We start from the raw sequence: 23,203 nt of genomic DNA on the forward strand, positions 1-23,203 counted from the left end.
ATGCAACAACTTTTTTCTATAAAATTATTTTTACGGTATAAAAGCAGCAAAACCTTAAAAAAAAAAAAACAATAGAAATGTGATATCGACCCACAGAATAAAACTGTCTTGTCACTTTTTCAACATGGTGAATTGTGTAAAAAAATAAACTGAAAAAATCAATTCATGAAGTGCTATTTCTTCTTGATTCTGCATCACAAAAAGTGGTATTGAAAGCGATCCAAAAATACTGTGTGGCCCAAAATGGTACAAAGAAAAACTCCATTTCAACCCACATAAAACAAGCTCTCATATGACTGTCAGCAGAAAAATAAAAACAACTATAGCTTTCAAAATTCGGTGATGCATAAAATATTAATTTTTAAAAAAAACATTTTTTAGTTTGATAGAACCCAATCTGGTATTGCTGCAATCATATTGACTTGAGGAATAAAGCCGCTCTCACACTTATACCGCAAGGTGAATGGCGTAAAAACTAAGAATAAAGCCAATTCATCAACTGCTGTTAATTTGTTTATTCTGCCTCCCAATGATTGCAATAAGGCTCAGCTCAAATTTATTCTGCTCTCTACACTGAGCGCTTACATCAGGGATTACGTGTAAATCTCTGGAAAACGTGATTCAGACAAAATTCCCAATTGAAAATTCACTGCAATGAGGCAAAGGGAGTCACGTTGAACTACCGTCTGTCCTGTGGTCCGGTGGTGACCATCTTTGTAAGAGTCTTATTATTCATGCACAAAAGTGTGGTCAGCAACAGTTTTGTGCACCTTTTGAAGAGACAGAAACCACTGAAAAGAGGCCAAAGTCCAGAATAACTGCTGCCTCATTAGTGAATGGATATGTCGGACGTTTCACCTGAACCACGTATTTCGTAGATGTAGAAGGAAACCCTGATGTAAATGCTCAGCATAGAACACAGGAAAAATGTGAAATGAATCAAAATGTTCTGTACCCAAGTTGCCACTAATATGTTGCCACCTACTCAACTCACAAAAACACAAGATCCCACTAGGCTCTGTGATCTGTTACCTAAATATAGGGGGCTTCCATTTTACTGGAAGCACAAAGGCTCTGGAGAAGTGCTATGGCTGCTCCCCTAAAAAAGAAATCCAGCATAACCTGCACTGCCAAATCATTATAATAATGCCCCCTCTCCCATCTGAGCTCCACAATGTTCCTAATCCACAGATAGTGTCCACATGTTTGCCTTTGTTGTAGTGAGGAAGCCCATTTAATTTCATAGGCACTGCAAAGTACTGAGCACAAAAAGGGCTTATTTGCAATCTTTTATTCTGCAACATTCAAAGCATTTGACTCCATGGGTATTTCCAGGGGTAAATAGTCACTACACCGATAGATGAACTTCCAGAGGGGTGTAATTTCCAAACTGTGGTCACTTGATGGGGTTTCTTCTGCTCTGGCACTTAGGAGCTCTGCAAATGGAGTTCATAAACTATGCTAGGAAAATCTGTGTTTCAAAAGTCAAATGGCACTCTTTCCCTCCCGAGCCCTGCCGTGTGGCCAAATAATACTTTACAGTCACATGTGGAGTATTCCCACGTTCAGGAGAAATTGTGTAACACATTGTGGGCCTATTCCCCTTGTGAAAATTGGAAACCTTGGGCTAAACAGTAATAGTAAAAATGTAATTATTTTTTCTTCACCACCCAATAGTATAAAAGTTTGTGACATACCTGTGGTGTCAATATGCTCACTACACCCTAAATGAATTCATTTGATGGGTGCAGTTTATAAAACAGGGTCATTTGTGGAGGATGGGAGATATCTGCTGTTCTGACACCTCAGGCGCTTTGACAATGTGCCATCGCACTCCCAAACCATTCCAACTAAATCTGGACTCCAATATGGCCTTTCTTCCCTTCTGAGCTTTGCACTGTACCTAAAAAGTAGTTTTTGGCCACCTAAGGAGTATGGGCAAACTTAAGAGAAATTGTGAAACAAATTGTATGGTCTATTTTCTCCTGTTATGAAAATGAAAATTGGTGGTTAAAGCAACATTTTTGTAATAATGTATTTTTTAAATTTCACGGCTCAGCGTTATAGATCTTTATGATGCACCTGTGGGTTCAACATGATCACCATATCTCTAGAATAATTCCTTGAGGGGTCTAGTTTCCAAAATGGGATCACTTGTTGGAGGCGTTTCACAGTTTCTGGACATCAGGGGCTCTCCAAACAAGGCATGGCTAACGATTCCAGACAATTTTGCATTCAAAATGTCAAATGATGCTGCTTCCCTTCCCTGGTTCTCTTGCAAGCCCTGCCGTGCACCCAAACAGTAGCTTTCCACCACATAGGGGGTATTAGCGTACTCAGGAGAAATTGCACAACAAATTGTTTGGTGCATTTCCTCCTGCTACTCTCGTGAAAATGAAAGTTTTGGAATTGAAACAACATTTTTATGGAAAACGTATATTGTCATTGCAACAACATTATAAAATTCTGTTAAGTACCTGGGGAATTAAGGTGCACTGCTCACCAAGCATCTAGATAAATTCCTTGAACTGTATAGTTTCCAAAATAAGGTCACTTTTGGGGGATTTACACTGTTTAGGCACATAAGGGGCTCTTTGAACACAACATGGCATCCGCTAACGACTCCAGTCAATTTTGTGCTCCTAAAGTCAAATGGAACTCCTTCGCTTCCAAGCCCTGTCGTGCGTCCAAAGAGTAGTATTCCACTACATATGGGTATCAACGTGGTCAGGTGCATTTGCACAACAAATTCTATTGTGCATTTTCTCCTGTTTCCCTTGTGGAAATGCAAAGTTTGGTGCTAAAGTAATAGTTTTGTGGGAAAAAGTCAGAGGAACAGTTTCTCTTATAAGAGGGTTAACAGGAACAGTATACTATACAACTTACCAGGGGCCATGCTGTTCAACATTCTAGCTACATATTGGGTAGTGGCGCGAGTCCACTTTCAACATTTAATAAACAGGCGCTTTATAATACACCGCAAAGATTCACTGCCGTATTAGTGATTTAATCTGATTATTTAAGGTTTTTGGGAATTAAAAATGTGCTCATTTTGCATTGTACTTTTTTGTGCAAAAATGTGTCTTTGTATTTTTATTTTCATCTCAACACTTTTTAAAATGGATGAGAAAGTAGGTATGGTTAGTTATGCAAGAAGTTTTTTATACCAGATTTATGAACTGTGATTTTGTTTTTCTTTATAAAAAAAAAGTCAGATATCTCACTACTGTGGAGAAGTAGCCTAAAAAGATGAAAAACAGCTCTAGACCGAAGTATTAATAATAAATATGTGCCGAATAAACTAAACATTGGAATCAATAAGGACAACAGAAGCACAAGTAAAACTGATTTTATAATTCCCCTTGTGATAAATTCCAAAAAATGTACCCTTATTTATTAGGGCTCTCATTTATTATTTATTTACTCCATCTGTGAAAAACACTGATGGCACACTGATGGTAAAAATGGACACATAGACCAAATACTGATGACACTGATGGTAAAAACGGACACACGGACCGTACACTGAGGACACAATGATGGTAAAAACGGACACGCGGACTAACCACTGATGATACACTGATGATAAAAATGGACACATGGAACACACACTGATGACATACTGATGGTAAAAACGGACACACGGACCAAACACTGATGAGACACTGATGATAAAAACGGACACACGGACCAAACACTGTTGAAACACTAATGGTAAAAACGGACACATGGACCAAACACTGACACACTGATGGTAAAAACGGACACATGGACCGTACACTGATGACACACTGATGGTAATAACCAGTGGCATAAGTAGAGTTTGATGGGCCCCGGTGCAAAGTTTGGACCTGCTCCCCTCCACATACACCAACAATCGGGATATAGGATAATGACGCCGACACTCTGGGTACGGGATAATGACGCTGACACTTGGCTCTTACCCTCAGCCCCCAGGTTTCCCATGATCCGAAATCCCTCTATCAACACCCAGCTTTCCTATGTTCTGATATCCATCTTGTCCTTGGCACCCAGCTTCCCCATGCTCTGCTATACATCTTTCACTCAGCACCCAGCTTTCCCATATCAGTGCATGGGAAAGCTGGGTACTGAGAGAAGATGTATAGCAGAGCATGGGAAAGCTGGGTGCTGAGGGAAAGAGCCTTTTCCCCTCAGCACAAAACTTTCCCATCCCATGCTTGTATCTTCATCCCCCTCATATATAGTTCTCCAAATACAATAATGGCCCCCACATAGCCTTCCATATAGTATAAAGGGTCCCGTCATAACCCTTCATATAATAGAATGCACCCCCATAGTCCTCCATGTATTATAATGCATTTCCCATAGTCCTCCATGTATAAAGTAGCCCTCATAGCCCTCCAATTATTATAATTCACCCCATAATACTCCATATATTATACTACACCACATAGTCCTCTATATAATATAATGCACCTGCCATAGTCCTCTATATATTATAATGCAACCCATAGTACTCCATATATTATATTGCACCACATGGTCCTCCATATATTATAAGGCATCCCCAAAGTCCTTCATGTTTTATAATGCACCCCCATAGTCAATGTATAAGGTAGCCCCCATAGTCCTCCATATATTATAATGCAGCCCCCATAGTCCTATATGTATTATAATGTAGCCCCATAGACCTTCATATTGTATTATTCAGCCCCATAGACCTCCATGTATATTGGACCCATATAGTCCATGTATGATGCACCTCTATAGTCATGTATAAGGTGTCCTTCATATTGCATTATGCAGCTCCATAGTCCTCCATGTATAATGCAGCCCCACAGACCTCCATTTATAATGCAGCCCCATAGACCTCCATGTATAATGCAGCCCCATAGACCTCCATGTGTAATGCAGCCCCATAGACCTCCATGTGTAATGCAGCCACATAGACCTCTATGAATATAGGACCCCATTAGTCCATTGATAATGCACCCCTATAGTCCATGTATAAGGTGTCCTTCATATTGCATTATGCAGCCCCATACTCTTCCATATATAATGCACCCCTACAGTCCATGTATAAGGTGTCCTTCATGTTGTATTATGCAGCTCCATATACCTTTTATGTATAATGTAACCCCATAGACCTGGATGTATAATGCAGCCCCTTAGACCTCCATGTATAATGCAGCCCCATAGACTTCCATATGTAATGCAGCCCCATAGGCCTCCATGTATAATCCAGCCCCATAGGCCTCTGGCCACCGTGTACTCACTGATTAAAAAAAACAAACAAGTCCTCACTTCTCATTGTTCCTCGGCTGCTCCGTCCTCACCTCTCCTCGTTCCCCTGCTGCTCTAATCAGAGCGTCCCCCGTCTTGCGTTCTGCAGTCTCAGCACAGCAATCACACAGTGGTGAAATCACTGCACTCAACTGCACTGTGACGTCGAGCACAGGCATGAGGGAAAATGATGAAGCATGGAGCGGAGCATGCTTCATCATTGCTGTGTGCCATAATGGGTGAGGAGGGCCCGATGCCACTGACACCGGGCCCCCTTGACTCACGGGCCATATAGCAGGCGTGTGGTCTGCTACAGAACAGCGCAGCTCCTCTCTCACAGAGAGAAGCTGGTTGTTGATCTGCAGGGCGGGCGCCGGGCCCTAACCTGATAGGCCCAAACACCATGGCGACCTCTGCAACCATGGTCATTACACCCCTGGTAATAAAGGACACACGGACCATACACTAATGTCAGACTGATGATAAAAACGTTCACACAGACCAAACACTGATGACACACTGAAGGTAAAAACGGACACACAGACTAAATACTAAACTAATGAAACATTGATGGTAAAAACGGACACACGGACCAACCATAGATGACACAATGATGGTAAAAATGGACACACAAACCAAACACTAATGATACACTGATGGTAAAAACAGACACACGGACCATACACTGATAACACACTAATGGTAAAAATGGACACATGGACCGTACACTGATGACATACTGATGGTAAAAACGGACAAAAGGACCAAATGCAGATGATATACTGATGTTAAAACCAGACACTAATTTTATACAGTCCACTTGGTCCACAAAAACTCATGGACTGTTCACATGTGAACAGCCCCACAGACTGTCATAGGTACAAGTGTTATCCGTAAAAACAATGGATAGCACTTGTATGTTAAAGACTGAATAAGCCCTCATTGATACACTCATGTCTCAAAAAGAAACAGATTGGTGGTAGACATTTTACTAAATTTGCTTTTTCAGAAGTTGAAAATCTGTAGCTTGTAGTTGCATTTTTGATCAATATTTGATACATTTCTAGGAGACCTTTTTTTGTTATGCATTCATGAATGAATTCATCCAGGTAACCTTTCAAAATCATTAGACGAATTTTTGTATATGGCTAATTTGTAATGTACACGTACATGAATTTATTTTTTTATGGCTGTAAGGACTAAAACATGGAGATAGTTCTACCCTTGGTATATACGGCAAACAGTTCTATGGAGCAAGCAGTGGTCTTAGGGGCACTTTGCACACTGCGACATCGCAGGTGCGATGTCGGTGGGGTCAAATTGAAAATGACGCACTTCCGGCATCGCATGCGACATCGCAGTGTGTAAAGGCTGGATGATACGATTAACGAGCGCAAAAGCGTCGTAATCGTATCATCGGTGCAGCGTCGGCGTAATCCATGATTACGCTGACGCGACGGTCCGATGTTGTTCCTCGCTCCTGCGGCAGCACACATCGCTGTGTGTGAAGTCGCAGGAGCGAGTCTCCTACCGGCCTCACTGCGGCTTCCGTAGGATATGCGGAAGGAAGGAGGTGGGCAGGATGTTTACATCCTGCTCATCTCCGCCCCTCCGCTCTGATTGGCCGCCTGCCGTGTGACGTCGCAGTGACGCCGCACGACCCGCCCCCTTAACAAGGAGGCGGGTCGCCGGCCACAGGGACGTCGCACGGCAGGTGAGTGTGTGTGTGAAGCTGGCGTAGCGATAACTTTCGCTACGCCAGCTATCACCACATATCGCTGCTGCGACGGGGGCGGGCACTATCGCACTCGGCATCGCAGCATCGGCCTGCGATGTCGTAGTGTGCAAAGCCCGCCTTAATGTTGGAACACAGTATAAATTAGGTAGTAGCCCTCATAGCCCTCCAATTATTATAATTCACCCCATAGTACTCCATATATTATACTACACCACATAGTCCTCTATATAATATAATACACCTGCCATAGTCCTCTACATATTATAATGCAACCCATAGTACTCCATATATTATATTGCACCACATGGTCCTCCATATATTATAATGCACCCCCAAAGTCCTCCATGATTTATAATGCACCCCCATAGTCAATGTATAAGGTAGCCCCCATAGTCCTCCATATATTATAATGCAGCCCCCATAGTCCTATATGTATTATAATGCAGCCCCATAGACCTTCCTATTGTATTATGAAGCCCCATAGTCCTCCATTTATAATGCACCCCTATAGTCCATGTATAAGGTGTCCTTCATATTGTATTATGTAGCCCCATACTCCTTCATGTATAATGCACCCCTATATTCCATGTATAGTCAGGTATAAGGTGTCCTTCATATTGCATTATGCAGCTTCATAGTACTCCATATATAATACACCCCTATAGTCATAGACCTCCATGTATAGTCATAGACCTCCATATATAATGCAGCCCCATAGACCTCCATGTAAAATGCACCCCTATAGTCCATGTATAAGGTGTCCTTCATATTGCATTATGCATCCCCATAGACCTCCATGTATATTGGACCCCTATAGTCCATGTATGATGCACCCCTATAGTCATGTATAAGGTGTCCTTCATATTGCATTATGCAGCTCCATAGTCCTGCATGTATAATGCAGCCCCACAGACCTACATGTATAATGCAGCCCCACAGACCTACATGTATAATGCAGCCCCATAGACCTCCATGTGTAATGCAGCCCCATAGACCTCCATGTGTAATGCAGCCCCATAGACCTCCATGTATAATGCAGCCCCATAGGCCTCCATGTGTAATGCAGCCACATAGCCCTCCATGAATATTGGACCCCTATAGTCCATTGATAATGCACCCCTATAGTCCATGTATAAGGTGTCCTTCATATTGCATTATACAGCCCCATACTCTTCCATATATAATGCACCCCTATAGTCCATGTATAAAGTGTCCTTCATGTTGTATTATGCAGCTCCATATACCTCCATGTATAATGTAACCCCATAGACCTGCATGTATAATGCAGCCCCTTAGACCTATATGTATAATGCAGCCCCATAGACCTCCATGTATAATGCAGCCCCATAGACTTCCATATGTAATGCAGCCCCATAATCCTCCATGTATATTGCAGCCCAATAGACCTCCATGTATAATCCAGCCCCATAGGCCTCTGGCCACCGTGTACTCACTGATTAAAAAAAAAACAAGTCCTCACCTCTCCTTGTTCCTCCGCTGCTCCGTCCTCACCTCTCCTCGTTCCCCCACTGCTCTAATCAGAGCATGCCCCATCTTACGTTCTGCAGTCTCAGCACAGCAATCACACAGTGTTGACGTCACTGCACTCAACTGCACTGTGAAGTCGAGCACAGGCACGAGGGAAAATGATGAAGCATGGAGCGGAGCGTGCTGCTCGATGATTCATCATTGCTGTGTGCCATAATGGGCGAGGAGGGCCCGATGCTGCTGCCACTGACACCGGGCCCCCCTTACTCACAGGCCATATAGCAGGCGTGTGGTCTGCTACAGAACAGTGCAGCTCCTCTCTCACAGAGAGAAGCTGGTTGTTGATCTGCAGGGCGGGCGCCGGGCCCTAATCTGATAGGCCTGGACACCATGGCGACCTCTGCAACCATGGTCATTACACCCCTGGTAATAACGGACACAAGGATCGTACACTAATGTCACACTGATGGTAAAAACGTTCACAAAGACCAAACACTGATGACACACTGAAGGTAAAAATAGATACACAGACCAAACACTGATGACACACTGATGGTAAAAACGGACACACAGACTAAATACTAATGAAACATTGATGGTAAAAACGGACACACGGACCAAACATAGATGACACAATGATGGTAAAAATGGACACACGAACCAAACACTAATGATACACTGATGGTAAAAACAGACACACAGACCATACACTGATAACACACTAATTTTAGAAATGGACACACGGACCGCACACTGATAACACACTGATGGTAATATCGGACACACGGACCATACACTGATGACACACTGATGGTAAACACGGACACATGGACCGTACACTGATGACACACTGATGGTAAAAACGGACACAAAGACCAAATGCAGATGATATACTGATGGTAAAACCAGACACACGGACCGTACACTAATGACATACTGATGGTAAAATCAGACACAAGGACCATACACTGACACACTGATGGTAAAAACAGACACATGGACCGTATACTGATGGCACACTGATGGTAAAAATGGTCAGAAGACCAAACACAGATGACACACTTATGGTAAAAACGCACACACGGATGACACATTGATGTAAAACACTGATGACACTGGTAACATTTTTTTCACGAATGTATGTAAACATGGACATGTGAATGAGGCGCAACAGATACCTGTCAGGCCTAATTCAGAAGTCATATTTTTGAAGCACGAGATAAAAAGAACAACTTTGATTAGTGATTTTCATCAGGTTTTCATCAGTGTCAGTCATCAGAGTTTGGTCAGAGTGTCATCAGTTTTATTCAGTTTAGAGAAAAAAATAGTTTCTCCACCTTCTCCTATCAATCAGTGGAAAACAGACAGCACATGTATGGTACCCTAATGCTGTCCGTTAATCATTGGCTTTCATTGCCGACTTGGATCCAACACTTGGATCAATATCTGACATGTCTTCGTGATTTTATACAGTCCACAAAAAATCATGGCCTATTCACATGTGAACAGCCCCACAGACTGTCATAGGTAGAAGTGTTATCCGTAAGGCCCCTTTCATACGTCAGTGATTCTGGTACGTTTGTGCTTTTTTTTAAACGTACCAGAATCACTGACATACGCAGACCCATTATAATGAATGGGTCTGCTCACACGTCAGTGATTTTTCTCTGCACGTGTCTCCGTGCGGCGTACCCGCGTGTGCGTGATTGCTGCACGGAGACATGTCCATTTTTTTCTGGCATCACTGATGTTCCACGGACCACGCAGTGGTGCGGTCCGTGAAACACGTCCCAGAAAAAAACGTGCATTTAAAATAATAAACATTTTTACTCACCCGGCTTCAGCCGCACTCTCTGCAGCCCGTGCAGCCTGCTGCTTCTAAGCCGGCTCATTACTGTCGCACATATTAATGATGCACGACACAGCCGACCCGGAAGAAGCTGCTGCGGGGGTCACCGCCAGCCGGATGCTGCACCGCGGGAGCGATCAGCACCATGGAGAGCGGGAGCGGGCGCAGGTGAGTGAATCTCTAAGTGCAATCACGGGCCACGGAGAACGGAGCCCGGATTGCACTTAGACAACCCACGTGTGCTGTGATTCACGGCACACGCAGGGACATGTGCGTGTTTTACACGCCAGTGAAAAACGTCAGTGTTTTTCACTGAAGTGTGAAACGGGCCTAATGGATAGCACTTGTATGTGAAATACTGAATAAGCCCTCATTTGATACACTCGTGTCACAAAGAGAAACAGATTGGTGGTAGACATTTTACTTTTTCAGAAGATGAAAATCTGTAGCTTGTAAGGACTAAAACATGGAGATAGTTCTACCCTTGGTATATACGGCAAACAGTTCTATGGAGCAAGCAGTGGTCTTGATGTTGGAACACAGTATAAATTAGGAAGCTGCACAAGTTACTTTCTGGAGTAAGGAAGATTATGAAGAATCCACCTACAGATATTCTCATCTTCCTTATTTGTTCTTTTGACCTAAAATAAAGCCTTTCTGTTCGATATACTGGAGTTGTCTTCTAGATACCGGTTTACACACAAATGTTCTATATTGGTCAGATAGTTGAATGTGTATGTGCTTACCCCCACAGCGATGTGTTTATTTACCTAAAACTTGATGATCTTGCAATAGATGGTTTCACAGTATGTCATCATGACTTCCGGAGACGCATCAGTCCTGTTTCCTCTTAATTGCTAAGTATGGTTAATCTTGTAGCAGACTTCACTTTGTCAGCTGCCTTGATATCAAGTAATGTGGATATATAGACAATAGTTATCCCCGTGTTTTACAGAGCTGCAGATTTGTAGCTACAAATGTTTCTTTCCTTTTTTTTACCAGGTGGTTCCATGACAATCTGTCCCGACATGCAGCCGAAGCTCTTTTGCTTACAAATGGCCAGGATGGGAGTTATCTCCTGAGGAACAGCGACTCAAAGGAAAATGTCTACTCATTGTCAGTGAGGTAGGTGCACGCCTGGATGACAGGTGACATCCAGTAGGTACTGAGATGTAAATCTTCGTAACATAATGTATTTGTTTGTATTAAGTGGTGTACATAGATATACCATTTGCAACATTGCACAACATAATACAGTAAGGGCTCATGCGCACGTAACTGCAGAATATTCTGCAGCGATTTGACAACACATGTGGGTGTCAAATCGCTGAAGAAAGACTGCATAATGAATGCAGTTTTTTTGTTAAAAAAAGCCGATTTCATGCGCTCTGGCTGCTGCCCCCACCATAGACAGGGTGGGAGCTGCATCCAGAATGCAGAAATAATTGACATGCTCATTTTATGAACGCACGGCTTTGGGTCAAAATTTTAGCGCCCAAATCACTGCGTTCATAAAAGCATTGTGCGCATGTATCATGCACAATCTACTTAGATTGTGCAGGGGACGCAGGACGCATGCATTTACGATGCAGTGCAATGCGCAGCATAAATGCATGCTATTCCGCAACGTGCGCACAAGCCCTTAGTGACTATTCTTCAATCCCATCAGAAGCTGTACAGCCAAAAAAGAACCATTATATATTAATTTCTTATAGCTAAGTTTTTGGCAAATAAAACAAGTCAATGTGATAAAGGAGCAAAAGAATATTTAGAGTAACAACATAAGAGGGTTGCAGAACAATAGTGCTGCATCTAATCTTCGTTGCCAGATCCAAATTTTAAGATAGTATGTCCGAGAGCAAGTATATCAGTAAATTATATTTTATGTGATTAAACAGGGATTAATGTACCCAAGCCTGTGCACTATTTGTTTATTGTACCTAGAAGTCTAAGCATATAGGGAAGAAATCTTTAGTTGAAAAGACAGGTATGGCTACAAAGACCTGGCCAATCAGCAAGCTTTATTGCATGTGTAAGCAGCCTGTACGTTGCTGTGAACAATAAAGAAAAAAAATAATGTAGGCTTCTGCCTATTTTTGATAACCAGTGCAGGTAAAGCAGACAACTGCGGGCTGCAGCCCTAAGAGCTGTCTGCTTGACCTTGGCTGGTTATTAAAATACAGTACAATAAATGTTAAATAATTTTTAAAAACGGAGTGGTATCTCACCTAATTTTGATAACCAACCAATGTAAAGCAGACAGCTGAGGGTTTGCATTATCAGGCTGTAAAGGCACATGGTTCTTTGGCCCTTCCCAGCCTAAAAATATCAGCCTGCAGCTGTCCCAGAAGTGATGCATCCAAAAGTATTACCCCGATTGCCCCCACATCAGGGCAATTGGAAAGAGCCGGGTAAAGTGCCAGAATTGGCTCATCTGATGCACTCCTATTTTTAGACTGGGAAGGGCCAAATAACCATGGGCTCTGCTATCTTGATATATCAGCTAGCAGCTGTCCACTTTACCTTAGCTGTTATCAAAAATAATGCAGAGCTCACTCTGTATTTTTAATTTATTTAAATAATGAAGAAAAAAAAAATGGTGTGGGATCCCATCTATTTATGATAACCAACCAAGGCCTGCAGCTGTCTGCTTTACTTGCTTTTGTTATCAAAAATAAGGGGGACCCAACGTCATTTTTTTAAAATGTATTCCTCATACCATTTGTTTACAGGGCAATTGCCTGCATTTTGCAGTCTACTAGCCCTTACTATGCCCATGTTACAGCCCTTTTAGAGCACAGAAGTTTGAGTTTCCATTGGATCATATGGGGTTCCGGGTTCAGGGCCTGGGTCCCAAACTGAATTTTTAACTAAAGTCCGGTCGAACCCGGTGAACCTCAATTTCCATGGGTCAGCTCATCCCTCAACATCAGCCAATGTCCCTCTCCTTTACCACTATCACTAGCCCCTCCCCTCTACAGCAGCACACTTGAGCTATGCTACAGCTTGAAGGTAGAATAAAATGTGGAGGAGACAAAAAGCCGCAAATTGTGTCTTATCCCAGTGGAACAGGAAAAAAGAGCTTGGAAACACTCACCTCAGGGAGTTGTGAGGGGCACAACTACCATTAAAGTGTAGTATCAAGCCACGTAGACTGCCGTGTACCCAGCAGATGCAAGATAATAGCGAGAGGGAGGAAAGGGTTAACTGCGCTGCCATGGAGATAAACAAGAGATGAATCCAAAGGGTAATTTTGTGATTTTTATTTTTCTACATGCTTCAGGTTCTGACTGACTCCTTCATCAGGATGCAGAAAACTGTACATAAGTGGTTTCTGATTCCTGATGAAGGAGTCAGTCAGACTCTGAACTGCGTAGAAAAATAAAAATCACGAAGATTATCCTTTGGATTCGTCTCCTGTTTATCTCCACGGCAGCGCGGTTAACCCTTTCCTACAACTTCAAGCGACGTGACTTTGTCACCTACATAACTGTTTATACCTTCTGCGGAAGGTCACTTTTAATTAGATAGATCTTCTAATAACTTCCATAACCTGCTTAGCAACAAGGCTTCTTGGATCCGGTCCATTTTTTGAGGTATTTGTTCCTGTTTTGCTTGGACGGTTTCTTATCTCTTTTGGATCGGTGTCTGCCCTGACTTGTATCCGTTCTATGGTATTGCATGAATGTTGCCAACTCTGAACTAAAACTGATTCTTGTATCTTATTTCTGAACCACCATCTACAAGCCATCAGAAGTTACTATTGTAGTCTACCATATATGCAGTTACCTATGTTAGTTGGAAAAGTATCAGCATTTCCAGGAACATATAGTTTAACTATGAGTTGTGAACATGGAAACTGGTCACCACCAGCTTCTTGCTGCCCCGCTCACCTAGACAGATACATCCCGCCCTATACACGCCTAAGTAGAGACCTGTCACTCATACAGAACTGGGCAGGGAGAAGCTTGCGGTAATCTGCCCCATGTATTTCCAATTAGGGAGCCTGTACTAGATTGGGATGTCCACAAGTTGAGTATCATGAATTACCTGACAGGATCCCTTTTAGATTTCTTGGCACTTTTGGGCTATATAACACTACTAGTGATGTGGGAAAACCATAACACTTCCCATAAATATGCATGACATACAGTGCCTACAAGTAGTATTCAACCCCCTGCAGATTTAGCAGGTTTGATAAGATGCAAATAAGTTAGAGCCTGCAAACGTCAAACAAGAGCAGGATTTATTAACAGATGCATAAATCTTACAAACCAACAAGTTATGTTGCTCAGTTAAATTTTAATAAATTTTCAACATAAAAGTGTGGGTCAATTATTATTCAACCCCTAGGTTTAATATTTTGTGGAATAACCCTTGTTTGCAATAACAGCTAATAATCGTCTTTTATAAGACCTGATCAGGCCGGCACAGGTTTCTGGAGTTATCTTGGCCCGCTCCTCCATACAGATCTTCTCCAAGTTATCTAGGTTCTTTGGGTGTCTCATGTGGACTTTAATCTTGAGCTCCTTCCACAAGTTTTCAATTGGGTTAAGGTCAGGAGACTGACTAGGCCACTGCAACACCTTGATTTTTTTCCCTCTTGAACCAGGCCTTGGTTTTCTTGGCTGTGTGCTTTGGGTCGTTGTCTTGTTGAAAGATGAAATGACGACCCATCTTAAGATCCTTGATGGAGGAGCGGAGGTTCTTGGCCAAAATCTCCAGGTAGGCCGTGCTATCCATCTTCCCATGGATGCGGACCAGATGGCCAGGCCCCTTGGCTGAGAAACAGCCCCACAGCATGATGCTGCCACCACCATGCTTGACTGTAGGGATGGTATTCTTGGGGTTGTATGCAGTGCCATCCAGTCTCCAAACGTCACGTGTGTGGTTGGCACCAAAGATCTCGATCTTGGTCTCATCAGACCAGAGAACCTTGAACCAGTCTGTCTCAGAGTCCTCCAAGTGATCATGAGCAAACTGTAGACGAGCCTTGACATGACGCTTTGAAAGTAAAGGTACCTTACGGGCTTGTCTGGAACGGAGACCATTGCGGTGGAGTACGTTACTTATGGTATTGACTGAAACCAACGTCCCCACTGCCATGAGATCTTCCCGGAGCTCCTTCCTTGTTGTCCTTGGGTTAGCCTTGACTCTTCGGACAAGACTGGCCTCGGCACGGGAGGAAACTTTCAAAGGCTGTCCAGGCCGTGGAAGGCTAACAGTAGTTCCATAAGCCTTCCACTTCCGGATGATGCTCCCAACAGTGGAGACAGGTAGGCCCAACTCCTTGGATAGGGTTTTGTACCCCTTGCCAGCCTTGTGACCCTCCAAGATCTTGTCTCTGATGGCCTTGGAATGCTCCTTTGTCTTTCCCATGTTGACCATGTATGAGTGCTGTTCACAAGTTTGGGGAGGGTCTTAATTAGTCAGAAAAGGCTAGAAAAAGAGATAATTAATCCAAACATGTGAAGCTCATTGTTCTTTGTTCCTGAAATACTTCTTAATACTTTAGGGGAACCAAACAGAATTCTTGTGGTTTGAGGGGTTGAATAATAAATGACCCTCTGAATAAACTTTTCACAATTTAAAAAAAAAAAAAAAAAAAAAAAAAAAAAAAGAAATAACATTCTTTTTTGCTGCAGTGCATTTCACACTTCCAGGCTGATCTACAGTCCAAATGTCACAATGCCAAGTTAATTCCGAATGCGTAAACCTGCTAAATCTGCAGGGGGTTGAATACTACTTGTAGGCACTGTATTTCTTCTGGTTCATGGTGTTATGTAATTCCCTGAAAAGGTCATTAATGGAAAAAAGATCATAGGAAAAATAACACCTCACACACCTATCATTCATGGCGGGAGGGTGCTTGTTTAGTATTATAAATGCACAGTCATGAGGATTGTTAAAAAAAAACAATCGAACTCATATGATTAGTGCACCGTGCTAACTTATAGTCGGTTGGTAACCCCAATATGATAAACTACACTTGTCTATCAAACTGGAACCTTATTCAAGCCTTATCTGTGTGCATTACAGAAACTAGGCAATCATCCCCCATGGATGATAGGTGTATGAGTGGTTGTAGTATTTTGGACTTTCATAATGAGAGCTTGCTGTATCCTGCTCTGTATTAGTAAGTATCCAGGTATTGGTAAGTATGGCTGCTTTTCATTTTCAGTGGTTTTTTTTTATAGTGTTATGTATTATGGCATTAATATATCTTCATACTACATTGTAGCTTTCTGTTACCAGCATCATCAGTAAGATTTATTCACCCTTGTATTGGTTGAGATATGCTTGAGAAACTTCTCTTTTGTAACTATGAACGGTTGAAATTGTAAGACTTGTCTGAGATGAAGGATATAAGAAGGACATAGACGGAGTTGAGTAATGTCACTCCGAATAGACGTTTAATAAACAGATCCCTCATATTTCTATAGAAAAGAAAGGTGAACAGTATATACAGTGGTGTGAAAAAGTTTCCCCTTTCGTATTTCTTATTATTTTGCATCTTTGGCACATTTAAATGTTTCAGATAACCAAATCAATTTAAATGTTAGACAAAGATAACACAAGTAAACACAAAATGCAGTTTATAAATGAAGGTCTTTATTATTAAGGGAAAAAGAAATTCAAACCTACAGGGCCCTGTGTGAAAAAGTCACTGCCACCCCCCCCCCCCCCTTAAAACATAAATTAACTGTGGTTAATAACATTTCTGGGAAGCTGAGTTCAATTTCCCTAGCCACACCCAGGTCTGATTACTACTGGTTCTCAATCAAGAAATCACTTAAATAGGACCTGCCTGACAAAGTGAAGTAGACCAAAAGACCCTCAAAAGCTAGACACCATGACACGATCCAAATAAATTCAGGAACAAATGACGGATTCTGGTGACGGATCCGTCTTTTAGCAACCGAGCATGCTCAGATGTATAAATTAATTTCTGGTTACAAAAAACTCTCTCTCTTAAAAATAGGAGCGACCTGTTGTGAATACTGTTTGGTGGAGCTCCGCTCTTGGTCTCCCTCCTGTGGTCGTTGATGTTAGTGGGTTAGATTCTTTTCCTCAGTTCTACACAGCTGGTTAGCAGCTCAAACCTTAATTTTGGATATAGACGTGTGCTGGCTGTTTGTCTTTGCGAGTTGTCTGAAATTCTGAGACTATAGGAATCTGTCTCTTGTCCTCCTGGCTTCCTCGCTATCAAGCTAAGCTAAGTTCTTGGTTTTGCTTCATAGTTTTGTGTGTTATTTGCTTATTGCTTCTGTGAATTATCTCTGAAGTTTTTTTGTATTGTATCCTGTTTTGTTTGTGCCTTCAGATAAGGAAGATTTATCTTCCTAGTCAGTCTATGCTATTTATGTTAGCAAGGGTATTATTCCCAGTCACCCTAAACAACTTACAAGCGATCCCAACAACGATACAACCTGATAGGGATCGCTGGTAAGTTGCTAGGAGGTCGCTGGTGAGATGTCACACTACGCTACGCTCCAGCGATCCCACCAGCAACCTGACCTGGCAGGGATCGCTGGAGCGTCGCTACACGGGTTGCTGGTGAGCTGTCACACAGGCAGATCTCACCAGCAACCAGTGACCAGCCCCCAGCCAGCAGCGCCGCGTGGAAGCGATGCTGCGCTTGGTAACTAAGGTAAATATCGGGTAACCAACCCGATATTTACCTTGGTTACCAGCGCACACTGCTTAGCGCTGGCTCCCTGCACACCTAGCCACAGTACACATCGGGTTAATTACCCGATGTGTACTCTGCTACGTGTGCAGGCAGCAGGAGCCAGCTTCTGCGGACGCTGGTAACCACAGTAAACATCGGGTAACCAAGAAGCCCTTACCTTGGTTACCCGATATTTACCTTCGTTACCAGCGTCCGCCGCTCTCAGCTGTTAGTGCCGGCTCCCTGCTATCTATATCTATTATCTATCTCTATAGCAATCATTGGTGTCCAAAGACACTAGAAAAAAGCAGTTGGAAAATGCATGCAAAGCCTCATGCAAAAATGCATTAAAAAAAAAAGCATTTTTGTTGCAGCATTTTCCTGCCAAGAGATGCAGAATTGGTGCAGAAATTTTTGCAACCAAATACTCAATGTGTGCACATACCCATAGACCTAATGTGCTACTTTGCAAATCCATGTCAAAATTTCCTATTTGATATTAAAATAAGTTTCTCATGAGTCCATGCTGGGTGTAACTGTGGCCACACATGCTCTTACTTGAACACAATAATAGGAGTACTAGAGTTGGCATTGTTTTAGATATAGACCCTGATATTGAGAAACTACATCCAACAGTGTATCACAGCTAATTCTATTATTGGGTACCCAGTAATGCTCTTCTAGGTGTTCTGGGATTGAGGAACTCTGGTTCACACAGTGTCTGTCACTCTTAGGCGGGCTTTACACGTTGCGACATCGCTACCAATATATCGTCGGGGTCACGTCGTTAGTGACGCACATCCGGCGCCGGTAGCGACATCGCAATGTGTAAATCCTAGGTGCGACGATGAACGAGCGCAAAAGCGTAAAAAATAGCTGATCTGTGTCACGTCGTTCATTTCCATAATGTCGTTACTGCTGCAGATACGATGTTGTTTGTCGTTCCTGCAGCACCACACATCTGTGTGTGAAACCGCAGGAACGACAAACATCTCCTTACCTGCATCCACCGGCGATGCGGAAGGAAGGAGGTGGGCGGGATGTTATATCCCGCTCATCTCCTCCCCTCCACTTCTATTGGCCGGCCGCTTAGTGACGTCGTGGTGACGTCGCTGTGACGCTGAACGCACCTCCCCCTTGAAGGAGGGATTGTTCGGCGGTCACAGCAACGTCGCCGACCAGGTATGTGCGTGTGACGCTGCCGTAGCGATAATGTTCGCTACTGTGATGGGGTATGCGACAGAGCAGTGAGGGACGCCAGGCCAAGGAACAATCCAAAGGGCTTTATTGGAACCACAACGATAAAGCACCAAACAAATATAAATCCTTAAAGTCTGCAAGGAGTCCACAACAAAACAAAAGATCCAGGGGCACCGCCTGGTATTCCGATGCCAGGGAAAATAGGGCAATGGTCCTTATATGAGTTCCTTAAATCCAGCAGCATGGCAGCTGATCCTCAATGTCCCATAGTCCATACACAGGCTCTAGGATCCAGCCTCAGCTATAGATCCTAGTGCTTCCGCAGCCGAGATCCAACTAACCTAACCAGGGTCTCATTGTTCTTCTCTCTTGGGATCAGCCCCTTAGGTGGGCACACCTCCCCCTAGACATCTGATACATGAATGGACATTAAGGCCCAGTCACACTAAACAACTTACCAGCGATCCCAACAACGATACAACCTGATAGGGATCGCTGGTAAGTTGCTAGGAGGTCGCTGGTGAGATGTCACACTAAGCGACGCTCCAGCGATCCCACCAGCAACCTGACCTGGCAGGGATCGCTGGAGCGTCGCTACATGGGTTGCTGGTGAGCTTGTCACACAGGCAGATCTCACCAGCAACCCGTGACCAGCCCCCAGCGCCGCGTGGAAGTGATGCTGCGCTTTACAACTAAGGTAAATATCGGGTAACCAACCCGATATTTACCTTGGTTACCAGCGCACACTGCTTAGCGCTGGCTCCCTGCACACCTAGCCACAGTACACATCGGGTTAATTACCCGATGTGTACTCTGCTACGTGTGCAGGCAGCAGGAGCAGGCTTCTGCGGACGCTGGTAACCACAGTAAACATCGGGTAACCAAGAAGCCCTTACCTTGGTTACTCGATATTTACCTTCGTTACCAGCATCCGCCGCTCTCACGTTGTCAGTGCCGGCTCCTGTTCTCTGCACTCCTAGCCACAGTACACATCGGGTTAATTACCCCATGTGTACTCCAGCTACGTGTGCAGAGAACAGGAGCCGGCACTGACAGCTGAGAGCGGCGGACGCTGGTAACGAAGGTAAACATCGGGTAACCAAGGTAAGGGCTTCTTGGTTACCCGATGTTTACTGTGGTTACCAGCGTCCGCAGAAGCCGGCTCCTGCTGCCTGCAAATTTAGTTGTTGCTCTGTCGCTGTCACACACAGCGATGTGTGCTTCACAGTGGGAGAGAAACAACTAAAAAATGGCCCAGGACATTCAGCAACAACCAACGACCTCACAGCAGGGGCCAGGTTGTTGCTGGATGTCACACACAGCAACATCGCTAGCAATGTCACAAAAGTTGTTCCTTAGCAGAGATGTTGCTAGCGATGTTGCTTAGTGTGACGTGGCCTTTAGACTCCTGGCTCTGTTCTGTTTACCAAGTTGTGGTTGGAGAAGTCCCATGCTGAGAAGAACAAACAATCTCCCAGCAGAAGCAGTACAAAGGAGGGACAGACTATTACACCATGAGCACAGGCGGAGGAGGGACACGCTGTTACAGCTATGGCAGCAAGCACCAGATATCGCATCTACGATGGGGGCGGGTGCTATCGCGCAACATTTAAAGCCCGCCTTAGGCTGTGTGTGCACGTTACGTTTTTTCATGCGTTTCCGCAGCGTTTTCAACTGCAGTGTTTTAATGCAAAAATGCATGCGTTTTGATTTACAAGCAAAGTCTATGGGAAATAGGGCTTTCTTGTGCGCACAATGCTTTTAAAAACGCAGCGTTTTAGTTGCTTAAAATTTTTCAAAATCTTTGTGTTTGAAGAAGCAACATGTCAATTGTTTTCTGCCATTTTAGCAGCGTTTTGCTAACATTAAAATCAATGATAATGATCAAAACGCATCCTAAATCAAATTCCTAGCGTTTTACATGCTTTTTTGATTCAAAACGCATGCTTTTTTGACAAAATAAAAGCATGCGTTTTTATCATTATAGTGAGGTCATGACGTCTCCTTTTTCACACACATATAGCCCGACTATAAAAAAGAGAAAAACAATAATTTAACGGTTTTTTATACATAAATATTAGATCACATTAATCTTTTTAATAAAATTAGCTATTTTGTGTATGATTTATAGCATGATAATTGTTATCATTTTATTTCATTTTTTTCATAGTGTTTATTTTATTGTGATCCACATGTTTTTTTAACATAAAGGCAGGTCTTTCGTCTTTCTCTCTCTGTCAGTCGGTCTGTCGGTCGGTCTCTCTCTCTCTCTATGCCTCTATCTCTCTCTCTGTCCATGTCAGTCTCTCCCTCCCCCATCTCTCATACTTACCGATCCACGATCACCGGCGCGGCGCTGCACAGCGTTCATACTGTGGCGGCTTATTCTCTTTTGAAAAAGCCGGCCGCTCATTAATCCATCACGTATTCCCTGCTTTCCCCGGCCATTGGCGCCTATGATTGGTTGCAGTCAGACACGCCCCCACGCTGAGTGACAGCTGTCTCACTGCAACCAATCACATCCGCCGGTGGGCTTGTCTATATCAAGCAGTTTAAAAAATAAATAAATAAATGGAAAAAAAAACGACGTGCGGTTCCCCCCCATTTGGATACCAGCCAGGGTAAAGCCATACGGCTGGAGGCTGGTATTTTCAGGATGGGGAGCTCCACGTAATGGGGAGATCCCCAGCCTAACAATATCAGCCAGCAGCCGCCCAGAATTCCCACATCCATTAGATGCGAAATTTCCGGGACTTTACCGGCTCATCCCGACTTGCCCTGGTGCGGTGGCAAATAGGGTAATAAGGAGTTAATGGCAGCAGCCCATAGCTGCCACTAAGTCCTAGGTTAATCATGTCAGGCGTCTCCCCGAGATACCTTCCATGATGAACCTGTAAGTTACAGTAAATAAACACACACATCCAAAAAATTCTTTATTTGGAATGAAAGACAAAAAACACCCTCTTTCAACACTTTATTAATCCCTCAAAAACACCTCCATGTCCGACGTAATCCACGCAAGGTCCCACGACGCTTCCAGCTCTGCTACATCGGAAGCCGACAGGAGCGGCACTAGAACACCGTAGCTCCTGTGAGCTCCATGCAGCAACTGAAGTGAGTCGCGTGATCAGCTTGAGCTGTCACTGAGATTACTCGCGGCCACCGCTCTCACGTGGAGGACTGCAGCTGTGACAGCGAGTAACCTGAGTGAAAGCACAGCTGATCGCGCGGCTCACTACAGTCACTCAGGGGATTTGCGATCACAGGTGAGTCCTTCACGTGTGACCGCAAATCAAGTCATGGTACACGCACAAAGCCGTGCGATCACAATGAAGTCGGGTGAAGTTCATCCGAGTTCATTCTGATCTCGCGGCACTGTCCGCAGCCAGCCATGACAGTGACAGTGCGGTCCCACTCGGCTCTGCTGCAAGTCTATGGGGATGCTGCAGAGCCGAGTGGGTGCGTACTGTGAAAAATGTGCGTTCTGGATGCTTTTCCCACTCTGTCTATTGCAGAGAAAGCATCCAGAACGCATGAATTCTCACCAGGAATGTCCGCACTTTGTGTTCTGCAGAATGCGTCTTTTTCAGCTGCGTTCTGAGACGCACACGCAGTGACTTTTTCGCTGCAGAATTGAACTGCAAAGTGCGCACATAGCCTAAAGGGCACTTTAGCTGAATCACCTGTAGTAAAATTTCAGCTAGCACTTGACTGCCAGGACCCAACAACCACCATTTTTCCCCCCCTAGAAAGACACAACACCGTTCTTTTATAAATTAAAATACTTTTATTTGAATTTTCCATTTTTGGAGAGAGGTATGGGGAAAAACCACTCTCATCTTTTGGCATAAAATTTGGTCGCAGCTTTTAACCAGGCATTAACTTGCCAACATCACGGGGTTCAGGCAAATGTACCGCCTTCCGGCCGTCCGGCGCGGGTATTTCACCACCACTTTTCCTACCCCTTCCGCTGCTGCGACTTAAAACACAG

General features: G+C 43.7%; 1 protein-coding gene across 1 annotated transcript in view; it reads left to right on the forward strand.

Annotated features, from left to right (window-relative positions):
* DAPP1 (dual adaptor of phosphotyrosine and 3-phosphoinositides 1) overlaps positions 1 to 23,203 on the forward strand; it is a 174,234-nt gene that overhangs the window by 64,827 nt on the left and 86,204 nt on the right. Inside the window, exon 2 of the mRNA XM_075336994.1 lies at positions 11,343 to 11,465. Within this exon, the coding sequence (XP_075193109.1) occupies positions 11,343 to 11,465 (123 nt within the window). The remainder of the gene's footprint in view (positions 1 to 11,342; positions 11,466 to 23,203) is intronic.

Source organism: Anomaloglossus baeobatrachus, chromosome 1, assembly GCF_048569485.1.
Source record: "Anomaloglossus baeobatrachus isolate aAnoBae1 chromosome 1, aAnoBae1.hap1, whole genome shotgun sequence".
In the NCBI taxonomy this organism is placed as follows: Eukaryota; Metazoa; Chordata; class Amphibia; order Anura; family Aromobatidae; genus Anomaloglossus; species Anomaloglossus baeobatrachus.